We start from the raw sequence: 25,428 nt of genomic DNA on the forward strand, positions 1-25,428 counted from the left end.
CCAGCGAGAACTAGAAGCAGAGGCCTCGAGTCTGCACATCGCGTATGCCCAAAAAAACGCCAATAGTAAAAAAAGAATAATGAGTATAAAAGCCGTTTGAAAATTAATGTACGTGGATGAGTCTTATAGGACGGAAGATTCAATTTGTGAGCCCAAGAGGATTGGATGTCAATGGTTAAATATTTTTACAATTTTTTTAGGAAAAAAAATTCTGTTTACAATTCTCGAAAAAAAAGAAAAAGAAAACTCAGCGATTTAAACCCGCACATACATCGGTGTGTTGCGGTGAGAGCCGGAATATACCCGGTTGCTCCCCCTTGGATCCTTGTTTGCTTCCTGCTGCCTGGCCTTCTCTCCTCCCCAAAATCAATCGCCCACAAAGGAGAGCCAGGCAGCCAGCCAAATCTTCCACCTCCTCCATTTCCAGCCCCGTCCCCACACCAGCTCGCGTAACCTCCTGCCCATGGCTGGAGGCGGCGGCGCAGGCGCGGGCTCGTCGTCCGGCGGCGGCGGAGGGGGCGGCAGGGAGGGCGACTGGGACTGCGGCAGCTGCGGCAACCGCAACTACGCCTTCCGCTCGCTCTGCAACCGCTGCAAGCAGCCGCGCCTCCTCGTCGACCCCAACACCCCGCGCGACTCCAAGTGGCTACCCCGCGCCGGGGACTGGATCTGCACCGGTAACACCTCTCCTGCCACGCTACCCTTCATTATTACCCAGCCCTGAATCACCCGTCACTTGTTGTAGATGCTGGCTCTCATCCATCCCTATGCAGCGCATTGATAGTCTAGTGAATCTAGCATTTCTCCTTCATCCCTTGTGTTCGCTCTAGGTTTAGTATGTTGGCATAGCCCTGGTTATTATTGTAGACTTCTTAGCTAGACTTTGGGTCTGTTTGGATTCAAGATCTAATTACTAGCTAGCTAAAATTAGCTAAAATTGATTCTAGTGCATCCAAACAAGAGGGCTAATAGACGTGATAATTTTTTAGCCAAGTTTTTAACTAGCTGTTAGCCAACTAGCTAGCCAAACTCAGCTAGATTTTAACCCATCTAGTAGCCCTAACTCATCCAAACATGATCTTTTCTAGTCATGCAGACAACATTTTAATAAGGTAAGTTAGTTGCATTTTAAATGATGAGTGTTTATTTTTTAAAACAGAACAGGTGTAAATAAAGGAACTAGAAACTTCATTCAAACTAAGAAAGGAAACTCTACAAATTATTTGACCACCGCTCCTTAAGCTTTCCATGCAAATCAGTTCATTCACCCTCTTTGATCTATATTTTTTTTTGACCAAACTGTATACCTCTCTTATAAGCACGGTAATCAGGGTATTTAGTACTACTATATGTTCTGAAAGTATCTTGGATGATCTTTGTTTGTGTTTTAATTGTTGCTACTACCTATTAGAAATATTTTCATTATTCCTTCTGTTTATTTTGTTCATTGAATGCTGCTATATGTAGATAATATTAGAAAAAAAACTTTACCAATGAGTGTGCTAAGTAATGACTAGTGTGCGTGTGTCTATTCCTTTCTATGGGTTTGTGCGTGATGGCTGGTCATGGTGGTGGTGGGTGTGGGTGTGCTTCGGTGCGTTTTGCTGCCTACTGTGCTGGTGGGTTTATGCGGCAAATGGATGAATAGGTTGCAGTAACAATAATTATGCATCCAGAAAGAACTGCAAAAAGTGTGGCTTGCCCAAGGAGGAAGCAGCAATGCCAGCATTGCAAATGGCAGGGATGACTATGCCAACTTATGCAACTTATATTGCAAGACTACAAAGCCTTGCTGCTTCTGCTTCTGCCTATAAGATGAACTTTGGGATGGCTGCCAATTCACCTTTGCAGCAGCAACTACTTGCAAATGCAAACTGGCCCTATGGGATGGCTGGTAGATATGGGATGCAATCTTCTGGTTGGCCATTTGGCAACGGCAACCCAAATCAGTTTTTAGGTGTTCCAAAGGATTGGCGTAATGGAGATTGGCTCTGCAGCTGTGGATTTCATAACTATTCATCTCGTACTCAGGTAATTATAAACTACGCTAATCTGGTCCAGTTGAAATCATAGATAGCCTTAACAAATGTTTCTCAATTTGGCTGTGCACTCTGACCTTTAATGTGTTCTTGGTTCAACTTTTTTCTGTAATGCATTAATGCTCTCCTTAATCTCTCTTTTTCAGTGCAAAGAGTGTGGTGCACCTGTACCATCGGGCATTCCCTCCACAACAATGAAAGCTACATCTGATGCCTCTTCCAGTAAGACAATAAGTTCCTCAGTTTTTACAATGTTCTTTTATTTTAACCCATACAAAATACCTACTACTCTTTTGGAATAATCGCTGCATGTTTACCACTCCAATAGTGTGCATGCTGTGATTGCTTTGCCAGGTGTGGTTTAGTCACTCTAATTGTCAAGGTTAATAGCTGACTACTGCTTTCACATCTGTTGGGGTTTTCTGCCAACTTCTACCGAGTTACACTGGTTAGACTGTTGGAGAAACTCTCATCATCAGTCTGTACAAAAACGGGTACGCTATGGACTAGCATATCTACCACGTTCAACCAAGATAACATATAAGTAGAGAATCATTGATCGTTACCATTTGACGTGTAGCGCAGCAGAAGAAGAGCACAACGATGTAGTGTAAGTAGTCGTATGTTCTCGTACTCGTATACCAGGAGTAGCAACACGTTCACTGCTTCTTACGTTCGTTGTCGATCAACATAGCAACAAAAACAACAATATCACCATGCATGCGGGGACGAGAAGTCGCGACGACGGTGTGCTAGGCTGCTAGCACAACACACACAACGAAAAGAAGGGCAGGTGTGGTGACCTCTAGGGACAGAGGCGATGGTGGCTAGGATGTGTCTCCTAGCACTTCAGCCCCTTCTTGTGTGTGTCTATATATATAGGTATATTAGGAGCCCTGGGCTAGGGACAAAGGCGATGGTGGCTAGGATGTGTCTCCTAGCACTTTAGCCCCTTCGTGTGTATATATATATATATATATATATATATATATATATATATATATATATATATATATATATATATATATATATATATATATATATATATATATATATATATATATATATATATATATATATATATATATATATATATATGACCCCAGACCGACCACCCTGCGACCTGGTCCAGCCTGGCGTGCCCACTGCACCCACTCGTCAAACCAGGCTGTCGGGTGCGCCCCCACCCCACGTCTGTGCATGCAAAAAATAGGAAGACATGCATGAGTCAAACACGTTTCCCTGCATGCGCGTAAATTTAGGAAAGAGATATGTGACAATTTCTATTTTTAAATGCTTGATTTCCTCCATAAATATAGGATCGCTGCAACAGACATGCAACTAGACTCGTCAGGACCAATTTATGATATATACCGATACTAATTATGCTACACAATGTTGATATTTATGCAATTTAGTATACTACGTAAAAATCTGTTACATGCTGCATGCACAAAATTAGGATGACAAAAATGTATGATGAAAGGAAATGGATTCACATGTATGGAAATAAAAAATCGTATTTAATGCTTTATTTCCTCTATAAATATAGGATCGCTTCAACAACTATGTAGCTAGGCTCGTCAGGATCAGTTTATGATATATACTGATACTAATTATACTACACGGTGTAGATATTTATGCAATTCGGTACACTGCGTAAAAATCTGTTACCTGCTGCATGTGCACAAAATTAGGATGACAAAAATGTACGATGAAAGGAAATAGATTGGTATGCATGGAAACAAAAAATCATATTTAATGCTTTATTTCCTCTATAAATATAGGATCGCTCCAACAGCCATGCAACTAGACTCGTTAGAACCAGTTTATGATATATACTTATACAAATTATGTTACACGGTGTAGGTATTTATGCAATGCTGTACACTGCATAAAAAATCTGGCAAGTGGTTCACTGGTGGACACATCTCCAGGTTCGAGCGTAAAAATCTTAAATTTTGAGCATAAAACCCCTCAGTTATAAGCGTAAATACCGAGCCAATGTGAGAGGTTCATATCTCTGGTGAGTTGTATTCACGATCCTATTTTTATGGTAGTTCCGAAAATATGGGAGTCGCATCCATGGGGTTTCTATTTTTATGCAAATCCAAAAATTATGGTAGATTGTTGGAGTTTCCATTGCATGCGCGAAAATTTTGGATGATATTTTCGTTTCCACAACACACATGCAAAAAAATAGGATGACATGGTTCACGCAGAGCATAAATTCATATACAAAGTCGCATAAATACATACACTGTGTAGCATAATTGATAAAAAACCTAATATCGATTCAACTAACAGCCCCCGCGGGAATTAGGGACAGTTTTATGGCAACATAAAATTGTATTTATCGTCGTAAAAATCATCACTAGAGTGCATATAGTGTAAGTAGCAGGCATAAAACATAATCATTGATGACATAAACATGGATCGGATAGTTCGTCGCCGGAGGACGATCCCGAGGCCGCTAGATCAAAGGACGCCGCCGAAGCCGCTAGATTGGAGGAGTTGGTCGTCGAAGGACGCTAGAGCCACCCACGCCTCGCGTGGCCGCCATCGCCAGAGACAACCGCGTCTCGCGCGACCGCCAGAGCGACCCGCGTACCTCGTGGCCACTGTCGACGCCTACCGCGCCTTGCACAACCGCCGTTGCCATCGGGCCTAGGGTGCGCCGCCGCCGCCTGTCCGCTTCGGGAGCGCCGTCACCGCTTGCCCGCCTGCCTCGGGAGCGTCGCCGTCGGTCGCCCGCTTCGGGGTGGCACCACCTCTGGCCCCCAGGATCGCCGCCGTTCGCACGCCCGAGGGAACCGCCGCCGCTGCTAAAACCTAATCCCTGGCGGCGTGGGGGTGTTTCTATAGCAGTCCGGACTTGGTCCGGCTCGACCGGATTGCACCGTCTGACCTAGGCTTCCTGTAGTTATTGGAAGCCCAGGGCTCGTAATATACAATCTATATATCTATATATATATATATATATAGAAAAAATGAGAAAAGAAATAAAATCAGGGTTCAAACTGTGACTGGCTAGTTCAAAACACAACACTTAGACCACTAAGCTAACTGCTCTTTTGTGTTCTTATTGTGTGCCGTGACACATATGGATTATGGACTACCCACTGGGTCCACCCCTGTGTAGATCATGATTGTGTCTGGGCATATAAACAACACAAGTCAATGTTTCAAGAATGACACAAACTGCTTAAGAACAGAATAAGGGGTCTGCCATCCCTTGGTTGAGGTTTATGTGGCTATGGGTATTTTGGTGGTGGTGGTGCCGGCAAGTCTGTGTGTGTGTGTGGGGGGGGTTGCTGTCGTGTGGGGCCACACCTACACCGCAGGGCGATCGAGCAGGCAGGCCAGGTGCCAACAGCCAGGGGCTGATTAGCCGGCTGGGATAAGGCTAGAGAATAAGATTGAGATGAGAGATTTGTGGAGAGTTGGTTAGCAGCAGATAAGTCCAAGAAAGTAGGATTAGTTGAGAGTTTGTAGGAGAAGTTGGTTAGCCCTAGGGCTATTTATAAGCCGCATGGTAGCAGGGAATAAATCAAGCAATTTGTTATCTATCCAATCTCCTCTCTCCAATTCCAGCAAGCCTGGTGCAGGGTGCTTCCCTTGCCGGAGAAGACAGACCGAGACTACTATCTTCATAGTCGAGGGCCAGCTACCCTAGGGGCCGACGCCCTTGACAACTTGGTATCGCGATCCTGGTGATCCTACTCCGCTAGCTCTTCCTCTCCATCACCAACCGCTGCTACACCGCCTCCGGCCGCCGCCCTCTCTCCACCGTCCGCCACTTTGGCGACATCACCGGCCACCACTAGTACCACAGGGGACGACATCAAGTCCACTTTGGAGGCACTCATGGCCAATATGCAGACCCTACAATCCGCCGTCCAGGCCAACGCCGCAGCGATCCAGGCTCTGACCGATCGCTCGTCGTCGTCCTCCAACGGACCTCGCCCGAGCACGAGCAAACACCATAACGATCGTCCGTCGAGATTTCAGAAGATGGATTTTCCCCGTTACGACGGCAAGTCCGACCCTCTCATCTTCATCAACCGCTGCGAGTTGTACTTCCACCAGCATCGCATCATGGAGGAAGAAAATGTTTGGATGGCCTCATACAACCTGGAAGACGACGCCCAGTTGTGGTACATCCAAATCCAGGAGGACGAGGGCGGCATTCCCACATGGCGCCGTTTCAAGGACCTCCTCAACCTTCGCTACGGGCCACCGCTTCGCTCCGCCCCGCTGTTCGAGCTCGCCGACTGCCGGCGCACAGGCACGGTCACCGAGTACCAGGACCGTTTCCAGGCGCTCCTGCCTCGCGCCGGTCAGCTGCAGTTGATCCAGCGGGTGCAGCTGTTCACGGGCGGGCTGGGGCCTCCGCTCAGTCACGCCGTGCGCATCCACAATCCACAGTTGCTCGCAGCCGCCATGAGTCTGGCGCGACAGATCGAGCAGATGGAGCTGTCTACGCCGGCGGCTACCAAACCGACACATTGCGGCCTCCTGCCGACTCCAGCACCGCGTCTCGCCCTCCCTGTGGGCCCAGGAGACCGGGCGGCTACACTGCGGGCCACGGAGGGCTAGCCAGTGAAGCGCCTATCGCGCCTGGAGCAGGAGGAGCGTCGTTGGTTAGGCCTGTGCTTCAACTGCGACGAGAAATATACGCGGGGGCACAACCGCACCTGCAAGCGACTCTTCTACGTCCATGGAGTGGACATCGACGACGGTGACGACACCACGGAGGCGGAGACTCCCGTCTTCTCCCTGCACGCCCTCGCAGGCGTCCGCTTCAGCAACACGATGCAGGTTGTCGTCACGTTGGGAGCCTCCCCTCTTCTGGCGCTACTCGACTTCGGGTCGACACATGACTTCATATCCGAGTCCGCGGCCAGACGCACCGGGCTGCCTCTCCAAAGCCGTTTGCGGCTTACGGCGGCAGTGGCGAACGACGAACGCGTCACCTGCGTGGGCGTCCTCCGGTAGGCCGCATTCACTATCCACGACGCCACCTTTCACGCCGACCTGTTTGTAATGCCACTTGCAGGTTTCGACATGGTGTTGGCCACTCGCTGGCTGGCCACGTTGGGGCCGGTCCTCTGGGATTTCGGCGCTTGGAAACTAACATTCTATCGGTAGGGCCAACCAATCTGCTGGCATGGCGTCCAGGGGCCTATGGCGCCCACCCTCCACACCACCTCGGCGTCACCATCCCTACTAGACGAGCTACTCGCGTCTTTCGCCGGCGTCTTCTCCGAACCACGGGGGCTCCCACCGCCACGCTCCCGCGATCACGGCTCGGAGCCTGTCGCAGTGCGCCCCTACCGCTATCCAGCGTCCCACAAGGACGAGCTGGAGCGACAGTGCGCCACCATGCTCGAGCAAGGGCTCGTCCGCCGGAGTTCCTCGGCGTTCTCCTCGCCCATCCTCCTCGTCAAGAAACCTGATGGCTCGTGGCGGTTCTGCGTCGACTACCGCGCCTTGAACGCCATCACCATCAAGGATGCCTTCCCCATCCCCGTAGTGGACGAGCTGATCGACGAGCTCCACGGCGCCAAGTTCTTCACCAAACTCGACCTACGCTCGGGCTATCATCAAGTCCGCATGCGTTCAGCCGACATCGACAAAACGACGTTCCGTACCCACGACGGCTTCTACGAATTCCTGGTGATGCCGTTTGGCTTATGCAATGCACTGGCGACATTCCAGTCACTGATGAATGATGTGCTACGGCCGTTCCTACGCCGTTTCGTGCTGGTATTTTTTGACGACATTTTGATCTACAGTGCGTCATGGGTGGACCATCTTTGGCATCTTCGGCCCGTCCTCACGGTGCTGCAGCAGCACTGTCTCTTCGCCAAACGCTCCAAATGCGCGTTTGGCGAGCGCTCCATCGCTTACCTGGGGCATGTCATCTCCGACGCTGGAGTTGCCATGGATCCCGCCAAGGTGCAGGCGGTGGCTGATTGGCCCAAACCCCGGTCCGCGCGAGCCGTACGTGGGTTCTTGGGTCTTGCGGGCTACTACCGCAAATTCGTCAACGACTACGGCGCTATTGCGGCCCCTCTGACCGCGCTATTGAAGAAGGACGGCTTCACGTGGAACGACGATGCTGCCGCGACCTTCCAAGCCCTCAAAACCGTGGTGACCTCAGCTCCGATCTTGGCGCTCTCGAACTTCACGCGCCCGTTCGTGGTGGAGTGCGACACATCGACCTACGACTTTGGGGCGGTGTTGCTCCAGGATAAACACCCCATTGCATACTTCAGCCGGCTGATAGCTCCCCGACACCGCTCCCTAGCTGCATATGAGCGAGAACTCATCGGCCTTGTGCAGACCATTCGACATTGGAGGTCGTACCTTTGGGGCCGACGTTTCACAGTACGGACAGACCACTACAACCTTAAATTTCTACTGGATCAACGTCTCGCCACAATCCCGAAGCATCATTGGGTCGGCAAGCTCCTCGGCTTTGACTTCGCCGTCGAATATAAGCCGGGCGCCCTCAACACGGTGGCGGATGCCCTCTCCCGCCGCGACACAGAGGAGACTAACGGCAGCGCGGTTCTAGCTGTCTCCGCGTCGCGCTTCGACTTCATCACACGTCTCCATGACGTTCAGGCCACCGACCCGGCGCTGGTAGCTCTCCGCGAGGAGTTGGCTGCTGGATCTCGAGCGGCTCCATGGGCCCTCACCGACGATTTGGTGACCTACGACGGGCGGCTGTACGTGCCACCAGCATCTCCGCTCCTGCAGGAGCTGGTGGCGGCGGTACATGAGGATGGCCACGAAGGGGTGCAGCGCACCTTGCACCGGCTTCGCCGGGACTTTCACTTTCCCGACATGCGTCGCATCGTTCAGGATTTGGTGCGCGCCTGCGCCACATGCCAAAGATACAAATAAGAACACCTACATCCGGCGGGCTTTCTTCATCCATTACTTGTCCCGACAGCTGTCTGGGCGGACATTGGCCTGGACTCCGTGGAGGCGCTGCCACGGGTTCGCGACAAGTCAGTAATCCTCACGGTGGTGGATCGCTTCAGCAAGTACTGCCACTTCATTCCGCTCGCCCATCCTTATTCGGCGGAATCTGTGGCCCAGGCGTTCTTTACCGAAATTGTCCGCCTACACGGGGTGCCGCAGTCCATGGTGTCCGACCGGGACCCCGTGTTCACCTCTACATTTTGGAAGGAGTTGATGCGGCTCATGAATGTCAAGCTGCACATGACGCCGGCATTCCATCCACAATCCGACGGGCAGACGAAGGCTGCTAACCGTGTTATTATCATGTAACTCCGCTGTTTTACAGGTGATCGCCCCCGCCAATGGCTTCGATGGTTACCATGGGCAAAGTACACCTACAACACTGCCTATTAGTCGTCCCTACGCGACACGCCATTTTGAGTGGTCTATGGCCGGGATCCTCCGTCCATCCGGTCATATGAGCCTGGGGATACGCGCGTAGCCGCTGTGGCCAAGACAATGGAAGAACGGGAAGAGTTCTTGGCGGATGTGTGGTATAGATTTGAGCAAGCACAAGCTGTTCAGAAGCTCCACTATAACAAACACCACCGCCAGGTCTCCTACGAAGTGGGTGACTGGGTCCTGCTCCGCCTTCGACACTGCCTAGTTGCATCCCTGTCCCCGGCGGTCCAAGGCAAGCTGCAGCCACGGTACTTCGGGCCCTACCGCATCTCCGAGCTCGTCAACAATGTCGCTGTTAGCCTGGAGCTTCCCCCTCGCGCCAAGCTCCATGACGTCTTTCATGTGGGCCTCTTGAAGAAGTGGGTGGGCACCCCCCAGCAGCTCCGCCACTGCCGCCCAACATTCATCATGGCGCGGTGGAGCCGGAACCAGACCAGGTCGTACGCGCCCGCATGGCTCGCGGCATCCGTCAAGTGCTTGTCCATTGGAAGGGCCAATCTGCTGCATCCGCAACGTGGGAGGACTTGGACTCATTCCGCGGCAAGTACCCCGACTTTCAGCTCGAGGACGAGCTGGGTCTCGAGGGGGGGAGAGATGTCATGTGGGGCCGCACCTACAGCAGGCGCAGGCGCGCCCGCGACGTGCGCAGGGTGACCGAGCAGGCAGGCTAGGCGCCAACAGCCAGGGGCTGATTAGCCGGCTAGGATAAGGCTAGAGAATAAGATTTAGATGAGAGAATTGTGGAGAGTTGGTTAGCAGTAGATAAGTCCAAGAAAGTAGGATTAGTTGAGAGTTTGTAGGAGAAGTTGGTTAGCCCTAGGGCTATTTATAAGCCGCATGGCAGCAGGAAATCAAGCAATTTGTTATCTATCCAATCTCCTCTCTCCAATTCCAGCAAGCCTGCGGCAGGGTGCTCCCCTTGCCGGAGAAGATGGACCGAGACTACAATCTCCGTAGTCGAGGGCCAGCTACCCTAGGGGCCAACGCCCTTGACAGTTGCATAGAACTTATCTTCCCGTGAAGGTGATAGTAAATCTAGATCCATGCTTCATTCAGGGGCTGCAGATATTCTCTGTTGTTATTCTTTGTTATGCTTAATGTAACATTACAGTTACTGTTCCTGTTAATTTTAGGTTTGATGTCAACAGATTATTTCTTCTTCATTCTCAATCTTGCTTGTTTCAGCATTAGGAACTAAGCGGTTGGCTTCAGAGGACCTGGCCAATGACTGGGATAATAAAAGGCTAAATCCAGGAAATGACAATTATCCACTTTCAGTATGTATTTGTAGCCCTCTTTAACTGATGTGACTAATTGAATAAATGCTTTCTGGTATTGATTTTCTTGTTTAATTTGATTGCAGACAGGAGCTGCAAATAATTTATTTTTGGGTATTGAGCAAGGAGCTGGAAGCAGCAATGGCCAGTCTGCCTTTCCCAAGTTTGACAACGGGAGCTCAATGGCATTACCATCTGGGCAGGGAATGTCTGGTCTTATGGGAAAAGGGTACAGCTTCAACCTAAATCGAAGATACTTTAGTTGCAAATTAAATATAGTTATGAATTCTAATCTTGTGTCAACTTCATCAAATTGTTGAGAATGTTATGATTTAAGGGCCAACAGTCAAGTGATACCAAGCACTTGTGTTTGATGTTCATCATCACATTAGATGTTCTTATAAATTTTATTATTTTCAAAGATAGGGATCAGGGTAGAAAAAGACTGAGAATAAACGTAACATTATACGTCATAGACTCTGTATGGGCGGTGCAGGGGTCTGGGGGTTTTCTTGACCTGCATGAGATCTTAGCAAAATGCCTGGGTGCTGTCTTAGTCCTCACATGTCTAGTTTTTTTAATACTCCCTCCGTCCCAAAATAGTAGGTGTTCTAGCACTTGGTTTTTATGTCTATATTCAAATGAATGTTGATGAATCTAGACACATACAAAACACATGCTTCAAGAATTGTATGAACCCACTAATCCCGTAAAACGACTACTATTTTGAGACGGAGGGAGTACATTATAGGAAATAGCTAAGTGGAGTTGGCTTAAAAGTTTTGAACTGCAAATAGTTTTGAGTAGGTATAGTTGCAGTAGAGAAAGGAAACTGAAAACAAAGTTAATGAGCCCATGACTGATCAACATTTAAGGAAACTGTACAAAATGCATGTGCAGTCCTTGAATTTGGCATGATGTGTCACTTGGTTCCTGAACTCCTAAAATCAGGAAAACAAGTACTGGAACTTAGCCGACCCATTTAAAATCGAGTTTGAGCATTCACGTCAGTGGTATTTGGATGGGCCAAACCTGGATTCGGATGGGCCGGTCAAGTTTAAGTACCCGTTTTCATGGTTTTGAGAGTTCGGGGACGCAAGTGACATAGCATGCCAAGTTTGAGAACCACGGATGCATTTTACTCTCTAAATAAATCTGTTGGAGCATTTTGAGAAAAGTAGGGGCAGTGAGGGAATGACTTATAGATGTGATTATGTTAGTACATTATTTGAAATGGGCATTTTTACTATATATACCCCATTTTAGGAAACATCGCAATAAGTTATAAATTTTAAGTTCCATAACTCACGATCAAGATTCTACCATAGTTCAATGGGCACTTCATGAAAATTTCTGGGTTTTACAAATATGTTTCACCAGCATAGCACATGATTTGCATAATTAGTTTACTACCATCTGACAGAATATGGGTTAGCTAATTGTATCACGTATGCTCTTGCATCCTGCTAGGGCAAAATGGCGTGACGGGGACTGGTTGTGCAACAACTGCAACAATCACAACTATGCATCTCGTGCGTTTTGCAACAGGTATACATTAAGGCATCTTTTTGTTTAACCTCACTGCAGTGCATTGTGTCAGTAACTCAGCGTTTAATAACTGAATATACAAGTCTCCCTGGATTGTCGTTTTCTTAGTCAAGTGCAGTGTTTAGGTCTAGGATTTTTGCATGGGGTATGCCAGATAAAGATTTTCATATCTAAACTGGTAAAAACTATTTAGCAATTCAACAAAGTACCATAACAATTGCTCCATAATTTGGTATACAGATACTAAATATCATAATGATAAATCTTAAATTAGTAAATAGAGTAATCAACCAGTACGTCCTGACTAATTTCTACAAATCCTACATCCCGGCTAATTTCTATCCTACAATCAAAACACATGCATAAGTAATCAACCAATACATCTACAATTCTACTACGCACATGTGGTTGCATCTATATCAAATTAGATCAGAGAAAACTGGGTTAGAGCTGTCTCACTGAGAAAGTTAGGGCAGATCTGGTGCATTGGGTCATTAGATTGCGGGTTCGAAGTCTCTCCGCATTTACTGGGAGAAGGCTTGCCTTGTTTATTCCTTCCCTAGACCCCACTCATGTGCGAGTCTCTAGCACTGGGTCTGCACTTTTTAAAGTTTGGGTTCGAGATTTTGAGACCCTGCAACAAAGAAGAGAATGGAGAGGAGGGGACTTCCTAGTTCTCACCAGAATGCCAGATGTCTTGTCGAACCTCAATTTCTCACTCCGTTGGATAGTGGCTCGCGGTACCAGAGCAGAGTTGGAGACGGTGGCACGGGACTGGGACGACTGCTGGCTGAGCTGGTGGTGGCATGCCAATACCGCAGGGGCTGGCTCCTGTGGTTCCGCGAGCGCTGACTGTGCGGTGGTGGCGAGTTGCGGTGATCTGGAGTTTTGAGACAACGACACATGGACTGAGGGTGGTCGTGGGCCTGGCTGGGGGCAGCCCACTGGCACCAAACTGCCACAGATCTGACTTGCCCTGTTGGGAGGTTCCTCGAGTACCCTTAGCGCAGTCGCGTGGAAGAAGACAGGTGGATACTGGCTACTGTTATTCTTTTTACAGATTATTACTATTGTTGGGATTTCGATGCAGCCTCTCCAAAATTGCATGGGGGAAGGCTTGCCTCGGTTTATACTTCCCAATATCCCACTCATGTGGGAGCCGTCAGCACTAGGTCTTTTTTGAATTAGTATTGTTGTGCTGGACCTAGGGTATCCCATCCCATACCATACCTGTGTAGCCCACTGGATCTGCCACTAGTCAGGTGTACCAGTTAGTACCATACTATCCATAGTCACGCTATATCTTATTATCTTGTGCGAGGGGCATCCTTGTGACTTTTGAGGTCCATAGTAATGCATAGTGAAGCTACCATAATGGAGAAAATTAAGTGACACATGATTTGTTCAATATTTTTTGCCATTATGCTCATGTAAATGTTGAGGTGTTCCTATTAGTTAAATAGTCTTCGATATTGTAGCAAAACCATAATATTTCTACCAAAAGGTGTATCATCTGAATAGCTCTATTCTTAATCTTAATGAACTTTGGCAAGACAATCAATACAATAGTGCAAAACTATTTTCTTGAATATGCAGGAGAGCTGTGTATCATTTCATTAAAAGGAGAAGAGAAACAAGTACAACAAAACATGAACACACCCCCAAAATAGAAATTGAGATTACATTCATGCCAGTTTATAAGACAAAGGACGACCACCCATGCATCTGTGTGCATGTATGTGTCGTGTGTTTTTAGGGGTGTTGTACTTTAAGTTCTCTTAATGCAATGATATACAACTCTCCTGTGTATCTGAGAGAAGAAAAAAAGGTACCCCAAAACCAAAATAGGAAATATAATTTGTCTCTGTTTATGACTTAAGATTTGCATTTCGTTTTCTGTTCTTTTCACAAAATTTGCAATTTGTTTCTTGGTTTCTCATACTATTTGAAGAAGCCCTAATCAAATATATGGTCTTGTATTGCTTACTGTTGAAATTCTTAAATTCTTGTTTAGATTGAGGAAAACAAATTCCTTGTATATAGCATTGGTTTTGATCAATTATTTTTGGTCAGCTAGGTCCATACCTTGTAGAGCCACATCTAGGTTGGATTAATATGAATTGTAGATGGGATCTTGTCCCGACTAGTAATTCACGATGTCCCTGGTCATATTTGGGAATGAAATTTATTCTTCCTGCAAAAGAAATCTGTCTCACTGCAATTATTCACTAATAGGATATTGTCGTGTGGCAATGACTAACATTGTTTCTCTATTTACACTGCTTACTGTTTGCTACCTATTTTCCAAATGAATCAAATTGTTCACTGGTGCTGACTGCAATTACCTGTGTTTCAGGTGCAAAACTCAGAAAGAATCTGCAGTTCACCCTGGTGTGTTATAGCTTGCTGTTGGATTATTTTGTTCCAGGATATGTTGCTGCCTGTTCTAGCTCCTTCCTCAAGACTGCGGTTTGAGTTTTTTCGATTCTGCAGTGTTTTTGCTGCTCTCAAATGTTTGTCTCGATATTTCATTAGTGCTTGTTGAAGTTCCCCCATTTGTTTATGGTATAAGCGCTTGAATAAAATGTTTCTGGAAAGTACCGGCCTACAATCTGGATTTTGGCAAAATAATTGAATTAGTTGTTGTACAATGAAGCAAATTGTCTTACGTTGTACTTTATGAACTCTGGAGTATTATCACTCGTCGGGTTGAAAAGGGGAACTATACAATGTAATTTCAGTACAGATTATTATTTTTTCCTGAGACTCCAGTTGTGCTGTTATGCGAGTTTTGCCCATTCAGAATACTTTTGATGCATTCATCAGAATTCGGCTGTTACCTTTTCATCTTTTATGCCCCTTTGCATCTACTAAATTGCCCTTAGGCTATCTCCACCATATCCATATTCAAACTCTACTCTGCGAACAATACAATCTATAGTGTAGAACGGTATAAAACAGTATTTTTAGATAAACTTTGGGTAGATTGCTGCTGACGGCCTTAGAGTAGTAGAGATAAAAGATGTATTGAAAAAAATGTACAAAACTGCACGGTTTTAACTCGTAAGTTCAGGCCAGGAAAGACGTGATGATATTTTAGAAACTGAAAAAAGACATGGTAGAATCATTTTACCTTGGTGTTTGAGTATAGATAAGGCCTTGCTCTGAGTAAAAATGGAACAACTAAAATCAGACGTGATGGTATTTTAGAAACTGAAAAAAAGACATGGTAGAATCATTTTACCTTGGTGTTTGAGTATAGATAAGGCCTTGCTCTGAGTAAAAATGGAACACCTAAAATCTGTGCAATTCGTCGAAACTAATTTCCAGGCCTCCCGAATTTGCTCTGAGGTAATATAGTTTTTGTTCGTCAACAGAAGGGGATGGTTTAGATACAGGGTGTTTCGTTTGAAGAATCAATCCATACTAGAGTTTGGTTTGAAGAATCAATCCATTTGGTTTAAAGAATCAATCCATACTGGTAGATGTGGTGTTGCATCATGAGTCCATATAAATTTTGTGGAATAAGTTTATTTCTCATATTATTACTAATTATTAACTTATGATAAATGAAAAGAAGTGAGGAGTGAGAAGATGAAATATTTTAATTTACAACCAAACACCATAATAATGTTTTATGATAAAAGTAAAGTTTTTTATTTGCTTATTTAAAGGCTAGTTTGGGACCATATTTTCTCAAGAGATTTCAATTTTTCCAAAGAAAATTAGTTTTTTTAATTGAAATCTCTTGAAAAAATAGAGTTCTCAAACTAGGCCTAAGTTTTTTTTCCAGTGGCTTGGTGAACTTGTAGTTACACATGTTACGTTGTAGCATATGAATTTTGTAAAGTTGCTTGACTGTAAGCCATCATAGTATAGCTAGCAAGAACATATATAGCGGTAAGTGCAGCCATGTAATACATAGACATTGTTTATTTTTCTTTTCAATATATTTATAGTAAACACATAGGATAGATTTAACTTTGTGTATGTTATCTCCACATAGCAGGTTCCAAGTCTTGGTAAAGGAGAGCTATCATAGGCTTTGAAAGCATATAGATCTTTAGTTGGCTTTCATAATTAATGATAATATAAGATTATTGTGACTAACATATATTTTGCAGTGTTGGACAGATGTCTTAGCTGAAGGTCCTCAGACTAACAAGTTTTAACATGCTTCATAATTCACTTTCCGAGAGCACCCGTAGGGGGGGATAGGTGATCCTGCAAAAATATAACTCGAAACACAAACTTGGTTTAAAATTAGGAGTTAGCGCATAACTAAACCAAGTTTGAAGTGAGAAGAAGAGAGAAAGTCCTCTTTACTAGATTGCTCTTTTACGATATAAATTACACTAAGAAAAATATCACAAGTGAAATAGGAGAACTTAGGAAGGGGAAGAAAAATCACAACCTAAAATAAGGACGCAAGACACGGTGATTTTTCGGTGTTTCCGTCAAGCCTAAAATGCTTGCCTACTCCACGTTGTCGTGTCCCAACGGATAAGGGTTGTACTCAACCATTCTCAAGTGATCAAAGATCCAACTTGAGTGCCACAGTCTTCCTTATATCACTTATATCCTCATTCGCAAGGGATATTTACAATTTGGAGTCTCTTATAGTCGTACACAAGAATCAAAGTTACAATGTGAATCAAAACACAAGAGAGGGGAGAGTATACACATAAGAGCCAAAACCAGCAATACAACATGAGAACAAGATCGCAAGAGCGCAAAACACACAAAGTTACAAGAACAGCTCAAACATACATTTAGATCTCTCTAGAATTGCAGAAACGTGTTGTGGCAGAGTGTTGGAGTGTAGAGAGGTTTTTGGTATGCTTGTGTACTAAAGAGATGCATCATGGGGGTCCTTTTATAGCCCCAAGGCTCCATGTCGTTGTCCCTTCCATAAAAACTTGCTGAAAAATCTGCTGTTCCTATAGGCACCAGACCGGTCCGGTGCACCACCGGACTGGGTCCTTGTGCACTTACTTCGAGATCTAACAAATGCCTTCCTTCTGGGGGAGCATCAGACCGGGTCCGTGCACCTCTAGACCACCACGTGTCACTTTCCCGTGATGTAGTCGTTGGCGCCAGGAGCTAGCCGCTATTGGGCGGTCTGGTGCGTCACTAGACCGTGTACAGTACCGGTCCGATGAATTTTATAATTAAAATTCTGGAGATCTCACTGTTCAGTTGTACAAGTGGTCTAGTACACACGGACCCTGTCCAGTGCTGTCTAGACCAGAGCAGCTAAATCCCTTACTTGCAAACTTAGTTGGTTCGACTTGGACTTTCTTATGAGCCTTTCCAACACTAAGATAAACATAATTAATACATAATCCAATTGAATATAACTGTAGATAACTCATCATTTCACCATAAGTTGACCAGGATTTGCATTATCACTCAATCTAAGTCCTATAAGCACTTTTCTCACATAATTGAGTTAGAGATAAAACAAAAGTGCTAGAAACATATTATTAGGCATATGCAACTTATCTAAGTATTCAAACCTCATGGTTTTACCATTTTACCCAAAGTTGCACTTTCTGTCCTCCACTTTAGCTCTTTAGGACTTGGTACCTTCAAATTGCCTTCAAGTGGATCCGTGCTCATACTTATATCAAACTAGTTAGTCCATGTTGGTGTGTTGAACACTTAATATTTTGGTAGAAATGGCTATCTATCACATTTTCCTTTCAATATCTCCCTTTTTGGTGATTTATGCCAACACACCTAAAGAAACTCAAATATGACTTAACTTAAACAATATGAGTCAAAATATGCAATTTGAAGTTCAGACTCAAACAAATTAAGTATCCAATGGATTTGGCATATTTGGATCATTTAGCCACCACTTGTTTTTTTTATTTTGCAATCAAAGCCATTTTCAACCTTTTCTTACTACTAAGTCAAAAACACTTGGGTTTTGCCAATCAAACCAGTTTTCAAGACTTGTTTTGATCAAACACCAATTCCCCCCCCCCCTTCACATAAAATAAAATTCCCCCCATAATAGAACAATTCTGGCAATAAGAGGGCTCCTCTTTGCTATCAAGAGGGTTTAGATCAAAAGAAAAGTTCAAAGCTTAAACCACTTCTAAAACTCAAGTAGTTGTTGATCCATTTGCTTTGACCTCTAATTTCTCCCCCTTTGACATTAAGCACCAAAAATGAGAAACTAAGTGCCCTAACCCCATTGCCTCACCAAAAATAGCAAATGAAAATTCCAATGGCAATGAAGAACCAAAGAAATTGAAACAAGGAACCTTGATAACATTATGTAGTGGAAGCACTCTTCCTTATCCAGTTTCTCCATTTCCCTTTCAAGCCCCTTTGAGACTACACATTATCAACTCGTGATGCTTATCCCTGGGTGGTGGTGGTGGTGGTGGATGCTGCTGATTATGGTGGAGTTGAGCTTGCATATCTGTCATGGAGTTGGACATCTCTTGCCGCAGCTGAATTTGGGCAGCGAAAAAGGCTTCTTCTCCAGCAGACGAAGGGTTTGGGGATAAACCTCCGGTTCTGGATTAGCTACTACCCTCCTTCGGCGAATGCGTGCAGGTAGATCGACACCGCGTCCCTTCCTGGTATTGACCATCTGAGTTAGAGATATATAGTAAGATAGATTTGTAGATAAGAAAACGACCAAATAGGTTACGATCTTTTGGGTCACAATAGCTCAGTAAATTAGAGTGTCTCCTACCTAACATTATTACACTACATCTATGGTGGTACATGCTAGAATGTAACAACTATACTAGGTATTATGGTGTATATAGTCCCACAAATATTTCAATCAATCAAAGAAGCGAATGAAGCAGTTATTATCACACCCGGATTTAAGGGATAAAGCCGGGTGCGTCTCATATGTGCGCCAAAGAAGAACATCACATATAATGACAATGTGTATAGAGATAAATGTCACAAATATCATTATTACATAGCAGAAGTCTTACCAAAAATAAATGAGAACAATAAAGCAAACTAAAGATTAATCCTTAGCGCCCTAAAGCTGACTAGGAGACGCCACCTAGATGAGCTCGTACTCTTCGTTGTAGAGCTCCTCCTGGACCACCTGTTCTTCTACTGTGGGGGGTTATATATCACAAGGGTGAGCTCACAAAAGATCATAGCTCAACAAGTTGTGGGGAATAATATGCATGAACTCACCAAAGGTGGGAACTCATGTGAAGTGTAAGGCTAAGGCTGATCAACAAATAAGGGTTAAAGCTGAGCATTGCTTTTAATAAGTTGATCAAGTTTTATTAACATTTACTAAATGTAAGTAGATACCAAACCAGAGTAATAATAGATCAAAATTAAGAATAAACCACAATGCGATGCAAAATGACAAATTAATTTAATTCCATAAGTTAATCATGCGAGAGTCCTGACCTGCTCATGATCGCGAGCACGACTAGTATACCAATTTTACACTCTACAGAGGTTATACCTGTCGGCGTTTCGACCCCGGGGGGTCCCTGGACCGACGAGTAAATTTGTCGCTGCGCGTCCCAGCCCAGATGGGTTGGCGCGAGATGGAACATAAGGGGGAAAACGCGACTCGTGTTATCCCGCGCCAGGGGGGTGTGCTCGTAGTAGGGGTTACAAGCGTACGCGAGGGAGAGAGAGTGAGCCTGTTCGTCAGCTCGTTCCCCGCGCGACCTTCCCGCATGAAGGCCCTGGACCTCCCTTTTATAGATGCAAGGAGAGGGTCCAGATGTACAGTGGGGGTGTAGCTAGGCGCTAACGTGTCTGGCAGGGAAGTGCCTCAGCCCTGTGTACATGTCAACGTGGCTGTCGGAGAAGTGCTTGAGCCCTGCGTAGGCGATAACGTGGCCGTCGGAGAAGTGCTTGAGCCCTGTAGAAGCACAGCTGTCGGTGCTGCTGGGATCTTGCTGACGTCTCCTTGCTTCCGTAGGGGGCTGAGAACCACCGTCGTCATGGACGCACGCGGGGAGCCATCATTACTTGTTACCGGGGCGAGCCAGATGGGACGCCGGTCTTGTTCCCCCGTATCCTGAGCTAGCTAGGGGTAGGTTAATGATGTATCCCCGTGGCGCGGTCGGTCCGAGCCCAAGGTCGGGCGAGGCGGAGACTCCTCCTGAGGCCGAGGCCGGGGTCGGGCGAGGACGCGATTGCTCCCGAGGCCGAGGTTGAGGCCGAGCCCTGGGGTCGGGCGAGGCGGAGACCTCCTCCCGAGGCTGAGGCCCAAGGTCGGGCGAGGCGGAGCTTCCTGTTGCGCCTGAGGCTGAACTTGGTTGTTGTCAGCCTCACCCTGGTGGGTGGCACAACAGTCGGAGTGGGGCGAGCGACGCTGTTTTCCTGTCAGGTCGGTCAGTGAAAGGGCGAAGTGACTGCGGTCACTTCGACCTTGTCGACTGAGGCACGTGTGTCAGGATAAGGTGTCAGGCGATCCTCGCATTGAATGCGCCTGCGATATGGTCGGTTGGAGAGGCGATTTGGCCAAGGTTGTTTCTCGATGAAGCCTGCCCGAGTTGGGCCTCGGGCGTGCCGAGGGTGCGCCCACTGCCTGAAGAGGTCCTCGGGCGAGACGTAACTTCGTCCGGGACTACAGTTCCCGCCCGAGGCTGGGCTCGGGCGAGGCGAGATCGCGTCCCTTGGGTAGACGAAGCCTTGACTTGAATCGTGCCCATCAGTCTCTGCAGCTTGTGCTGATGGTGGTTACCAGCCGTGTTTAGGAGTGTTGGGGGTACCCCTAATTACGGTACCCGACAGTAGCCCCCAAGCCTCAAAGGGAGTGTTGGTACTCGCTTGGAGGCTTTTGCCGCACTTTTTTGCGAGGGGACCGACCTTTCTCGGTTACACTTTGTTCCGGTGGGTGCGCGCGAGCGCACCCGCTGGGTGTAGCCCCCGAGGCCTCGGAGGAGTGGTTTGACTCCTCTGAGGTCTTAACGCCTTTCGTGATGCCTTGGCTGGCCTGGTTGCTCCCTCATGCGACCTGATTGTAGCCCAGGTGCATGGTCAGGTTCCAAGTTTTTAGGCTGGTTTGTTGACGCTGTCAACGGTTTGGCCGTAGCCGGGTTGCGAGAGCAGCCCCTGAGCCTCTGCACGGAGCGAGAGGACGATCAAGGACTGTCTTGACTTTTATTATACGCCCCTTCGTCGCCTTTTCGCAAGGAGGAAAGGGGGGGGGGGAAGCGCCATGTTGCCCTCGGAGGGCGCCGAACATGGTGTCTCCAGTGAGTTGGTAACGGGTGATCCGAGTGGACGCCCGTGCCCCATTCGATAAGGGTCGGCTAGTGGCCCAGAGGCGCGCTCCAAAAGTACCTGCAGGTGATTTGCCGGACCCGGACCCGTTCGATAGGGTCCGAGGGCTCGATGCCTCCCTCTGATGGGATTCCGTTACAAAATCGCTCCTGCTGGTCTCGGAAATGTCCTAAGGTACCTCGGGAGCGTAGCCCGAGCCTCAGCCATGTAACGGACGTACCCAGAGTCATCCCTCACTCTGCATGCTCTGGGGCGGCTGTCGAACCCTTCTGAGGGGCCAGCCTTCGAACCCCTGATCAGTAGTGGGCGCGGAGCCCGAGTGCTCTGGGGCAGTTGTCGAACCCTTCCGAGGGGCCAGCCTTCGAACCCCTGATCAGTAATAAGCTTGAAGCCCGAGTGCTCTGGGACGGCTGTCGAACCCTTCCGAGGGGCCAGCCTTCGAACCCCTGATCAGTAGGAGGGCTCGGGGCCCGCTTCCTTTGCGGAGAAGGATCCCTTTAGAAATATCCCCTTTCTCGGTCCCTGTAGCAAGAGAGAGAAAGGGGAAGAGGAAAAGGATATGAATTTAAATGGTGTGGCGCACCTTTTTTGACGCGGTCATCATGGCAGAGGTGAAACGACGCCCGCTTCGCCTGCCAAAGGTGTCGCTTGCCCTGGTGAGGAGTTAATGCGACAGGACGGGCGATTCGTGGGGCGACCGTTGCGCGTGCGCGAGTCGTTCGAGGAACGGAACACGGGCGTGTCATCTTCACGCCGTGGAAGAGGGCTCCCCTGCCGCTTCAGGAGGGGACGCGAGCCTGCAGACGATTTGACCGCGGCTTCCGCTCGTCTGCTGCCGCCATTACTGCCGGTCCACTTTCGGCCATATCAACCGTCACGCCTCCTCCCGCGGCTGACTGACCCGTGATCATTGTGCTCGATTGGCACTGTTGGGCCATGCGCAGGGTTACCTCGAGTCGCGGCACCGGTTCCGCAGTCAAGAAGGCACGGCATTGGCGCAAGTGGCGGTGCGGTTTCTTGCACGTAGTAACTGGCGTGCCGGTTACATGACGTGTGGGCCTGGGCCTCCATGCTGGATGCAATGAAGCCGAAGGGGTGCGCCCCCACGGTGCGGTTGCACGCCACCTGCATGGCGGTCCGCCCTTTCGACCGCAGGTTTCGGCGAGGATGGAGGAGTGCTTGTAACCGCGGGGCGGTTACACGCTCCGCGTGCGGCGGTTTGGCTTCTTCCGTTTCGGGCCAGCTTGCATGACGTGTGGGACCCATCCCCCGTGTTGTAGGAAGAGGACCCTGGAGCACGTCGGTGAAGACTTTGCCCGTGACGCTCGAGGATGCGAGTGGGGAGAGTCGCCTTTAAAAATGGATCGATCCCCCGGGCGGTAGCCATGCCTTCGCACTCCCCTCATGCATCGCGCCCTTCCACCTTCTGAGCCCTCGGATGGGGAGCGCCCGCGTTGCCTTCGTCTTGCTGCTGTTGGAGGAGCACGACCTTGCGGGGGTTGGCGCCCTTCAGCCATCGCTCGGCTTCAAGGATTTTCATCATGCAGCCCGGCTGCATTCCCTCACCAATGGTCATCCAGGATGATGACCACCAGTTTGGTGGTGGGGAGAAGCAAGCCGGGCTGTGGCCTCCGCCCCGCCCTCAGCTTCAAGAATCTTCATCACCCGTGCTGGGGAGGAGGGCGGGGCGAGTCGGGGCCCTACCTCCGCGTGGGCTAGCAACCTGCTTCTTCCTCCGGCATTCAGGGGAGAAGGGCATACTCCAGCTCTGCGGAGGAGGCGTCCTCCAGCCATGCGGGGGAAGGCGAACTGCTGCTTCCTGGACAGGGTGCAACTGTCCGTCCTCCACCCGGGTGACGGCCGTGCCGCGTGCGAGCCGGCTGCGTCCAGGTCCTCCCTGTGCCGTCGGCTGCACAACACGTCGTACGCCGCGAGGGCGGTACTCGTGTTCTGGGATGGTCCCGTTCTCGTTCTCGTGGCGAGGATGGGAGTGAGGACCTGCCGGTGCGCTTTAGGGCGGTCGCCGCTCGCTGGTGCGGTGTTGGTGGGCAGGTGACCGCTGTCGTCGGTGCTGAGGTGGTGGCAGCCAGAGAAGGTTTCTCCACTGACGAGACCGTCAGCACCTCCTGCGGTCGGACCTCCGGCTCTTCGACTTTGACGGCTTGTCCTCGCCCCTTGTGTGGGGACGTGGGCGAGGGCCTTTCCACAGCAGCGTCTGCCCTGAGGTCATCGCTGCTGCTGTTTAGCCGCCCGAAGCGAAGGTCGTTGTCGCTGCTGGTGCAGTGGTCGCCGGCGAGCCACCTGGAGTTTGTTGTCCCGCAGGCCCTCTAGTGTGGAGGTAGTTCATACCCGCGGGAGTGGAACCGGAGTTCCGTTTGTAATGGCACCCTGAGTATGGGTGTTTGTTCATTGTGGCTGTCGAGGCCTGAACATCTGGGTATTTGGGCGTGAAGCCGTGTTTCTTCCTCATTTCGAGCACTAGGACTCGTCTGTCGGCTAGCTGAACCGCTTAACCGAGTGTGAGTTGCCTCGCGCGGAAGGTGACGAGTGAGGTATCCGTATCTCGGAGGCGTAGGAGTCCCTCGGCTCGGTCGACCTTGCCGCTTACGTGCACTCTTACTCGTTCGTAGGATTCTGTTATCGATATAGTCGAGAAGGCACGAAAATCGTTCTGGCAGAAAAGTTCTCGAGCGTTAGGACTTGTTCGGTAGCAGAATCGCTTATCCGAGCATGAGTTACTTATCGCGGAAGGTGATGAGTGAGGTATCCGTATCCCGGAGGCGTAGGAGTCCCTCGGCTCGGTCGGCCTTGCCGCTTACGTGTACTCTCGTCGTTTTCAGGATCCCGCTATCGAAGTAGTCGAAAAGCGCGAAAGACGTTCTGGCAAAAAGACTTTTTCCGAGGAAAATTTTGACGCAGAGGGGGTTCCCCCCTTATAGCCCCCGAGGGAGGGTCGGGCTTTGCCGAGGCAAGGCTGACCCTTCCTTGACAATTAGACTTTATTTATGTATGTAAAGAGAAAACAAGGTATATGAACGACTTGAAACATCTTAAGGGTAGAAGCAACGTAGCTGTTGGATGTTCCAAGCGTTGCTGTAGACCTCGCCTTGATCGTTGGCCAGCTTGTATGTCCCGGGCTTCAAAATCTTGGCGATGATGAACGACCCTTCCCAGGGAGGAGTAAGCTTGTGGCACCCTCGGGCGTCTTGCCGCAGCCGAAGTACCAAGTCTCCCACCTAGAAGCCTCGGGCCGAACCCCTCGGGCGTGGTAGCGTCGCAGAGACAGCTGATACCGCGCCGAGTGTAGTAAGGCCACGTCCCGAGCCTCTTCGGGCTGGTCCAGTGAGTCTTCTCGGCTGGCCTGGTTGCTTCGGTCGTCGTACGCCTTTGTCCTCGGGGAACCGTATTCTAAGTCTGTGGGTAAGATAGCCTCGGCCCCATAGACTAGAAAGAATGACGAGAAACCCGTGGCTCGGCTTGGCGTCGTCCTTAGACTCCAGACCACCGAGGGTAGCTCTTTCATCCATCGCTTGCCAAACTTGTTGAGGTCGTTGTAGATCCTCGGTTTAAGTCCCTGCAAAATCATACCGTTGGCACGCTCCACCTACCCATTCGTCATGGGGTGAGCTACGGCGGCCCAGTCCACACGAATGTGGTGGTCCTCGCAGAAGTCCAGGAACTTCTTCCCAGTGAACTGCGTGCCATTGTCGGTGATGATGGACTTCGGGACCCCAAAGCGATGGATGATGTTGGTGTAGAACGCCACCGCCTGCTCGGTCCTGATGCTGGTTAGGGGTCGGACCTCGATCCACTTGGAGAATTTGTCGATGGCGACCAGCAGGTGTGAGAAGCCCCCGGGTGCCTTCTGCAAGGGACCGACGAGG

At 48.6% G+C, this 25,428-nt stretch overlaps 1 protein-coding gene across 3 annotated transcripts; it reads left to right on the forward strand.

Annotated features, from left to right (window-relative positions):
• Positions 1–280: 280 nt before the first annotated feature.
• On the forward strand, positions 281–15,089 carry LOC100285397 (uncharacterized). Of its 3 annotated transcripts, none has more exons than XM_035963088.1 (7): positions 285–677; positions 1,677–2,031; positions 2,186–2,261; positions 10,662–10,753; positions 10,840–10,982; positions 12,224–12,301; positions 14,658–15,089. In XM_035963088.1, exons 2-7 carry the CDS (start codon positions 1,720–1,722, stop codon positions 14,701–14,703), a joined length of 747 nt encoding a protein of 248 aa, XP_035818981.1. In that variant the 5' UTR covers positions 285–677; positions 1,677–1,719; the 3' UTR covers positions 14,704–15,089. The 3 variants fall into 3 exon arrangements, with proteins under 3 accessions (XP_008662051.1, XP_035818981.1, NP_001348296.1); NM_001361367.1 differs by having other exon boundaries at positions 352–677; positions 1,649–2,031; positions 14,658–15,082; XM_008663829.4 differs by lacking the exon at positions 12,224–12,301 and having other exon boundaries at positions 281–677; positions 1,649–2,031.
• Positions 15,090–25,428: the final 10,339 nt, after the last annotated feature.

The sequence above is a fragment of the Zea mays genome, chromosome 10 (genome assembly GCF_902167145.1).
Source record: "Zea mays cultivar B73 chromosome 10, Zm-B73-REFERENCE-NAM-5.0, whole genome shotgun sequence".
Taxonomy (NCBI): Eukaryota; Viridiplantae; Streptophyta; class Magnoliopsida; order Poales; family Poaceae; genus Zea; species Zea mays.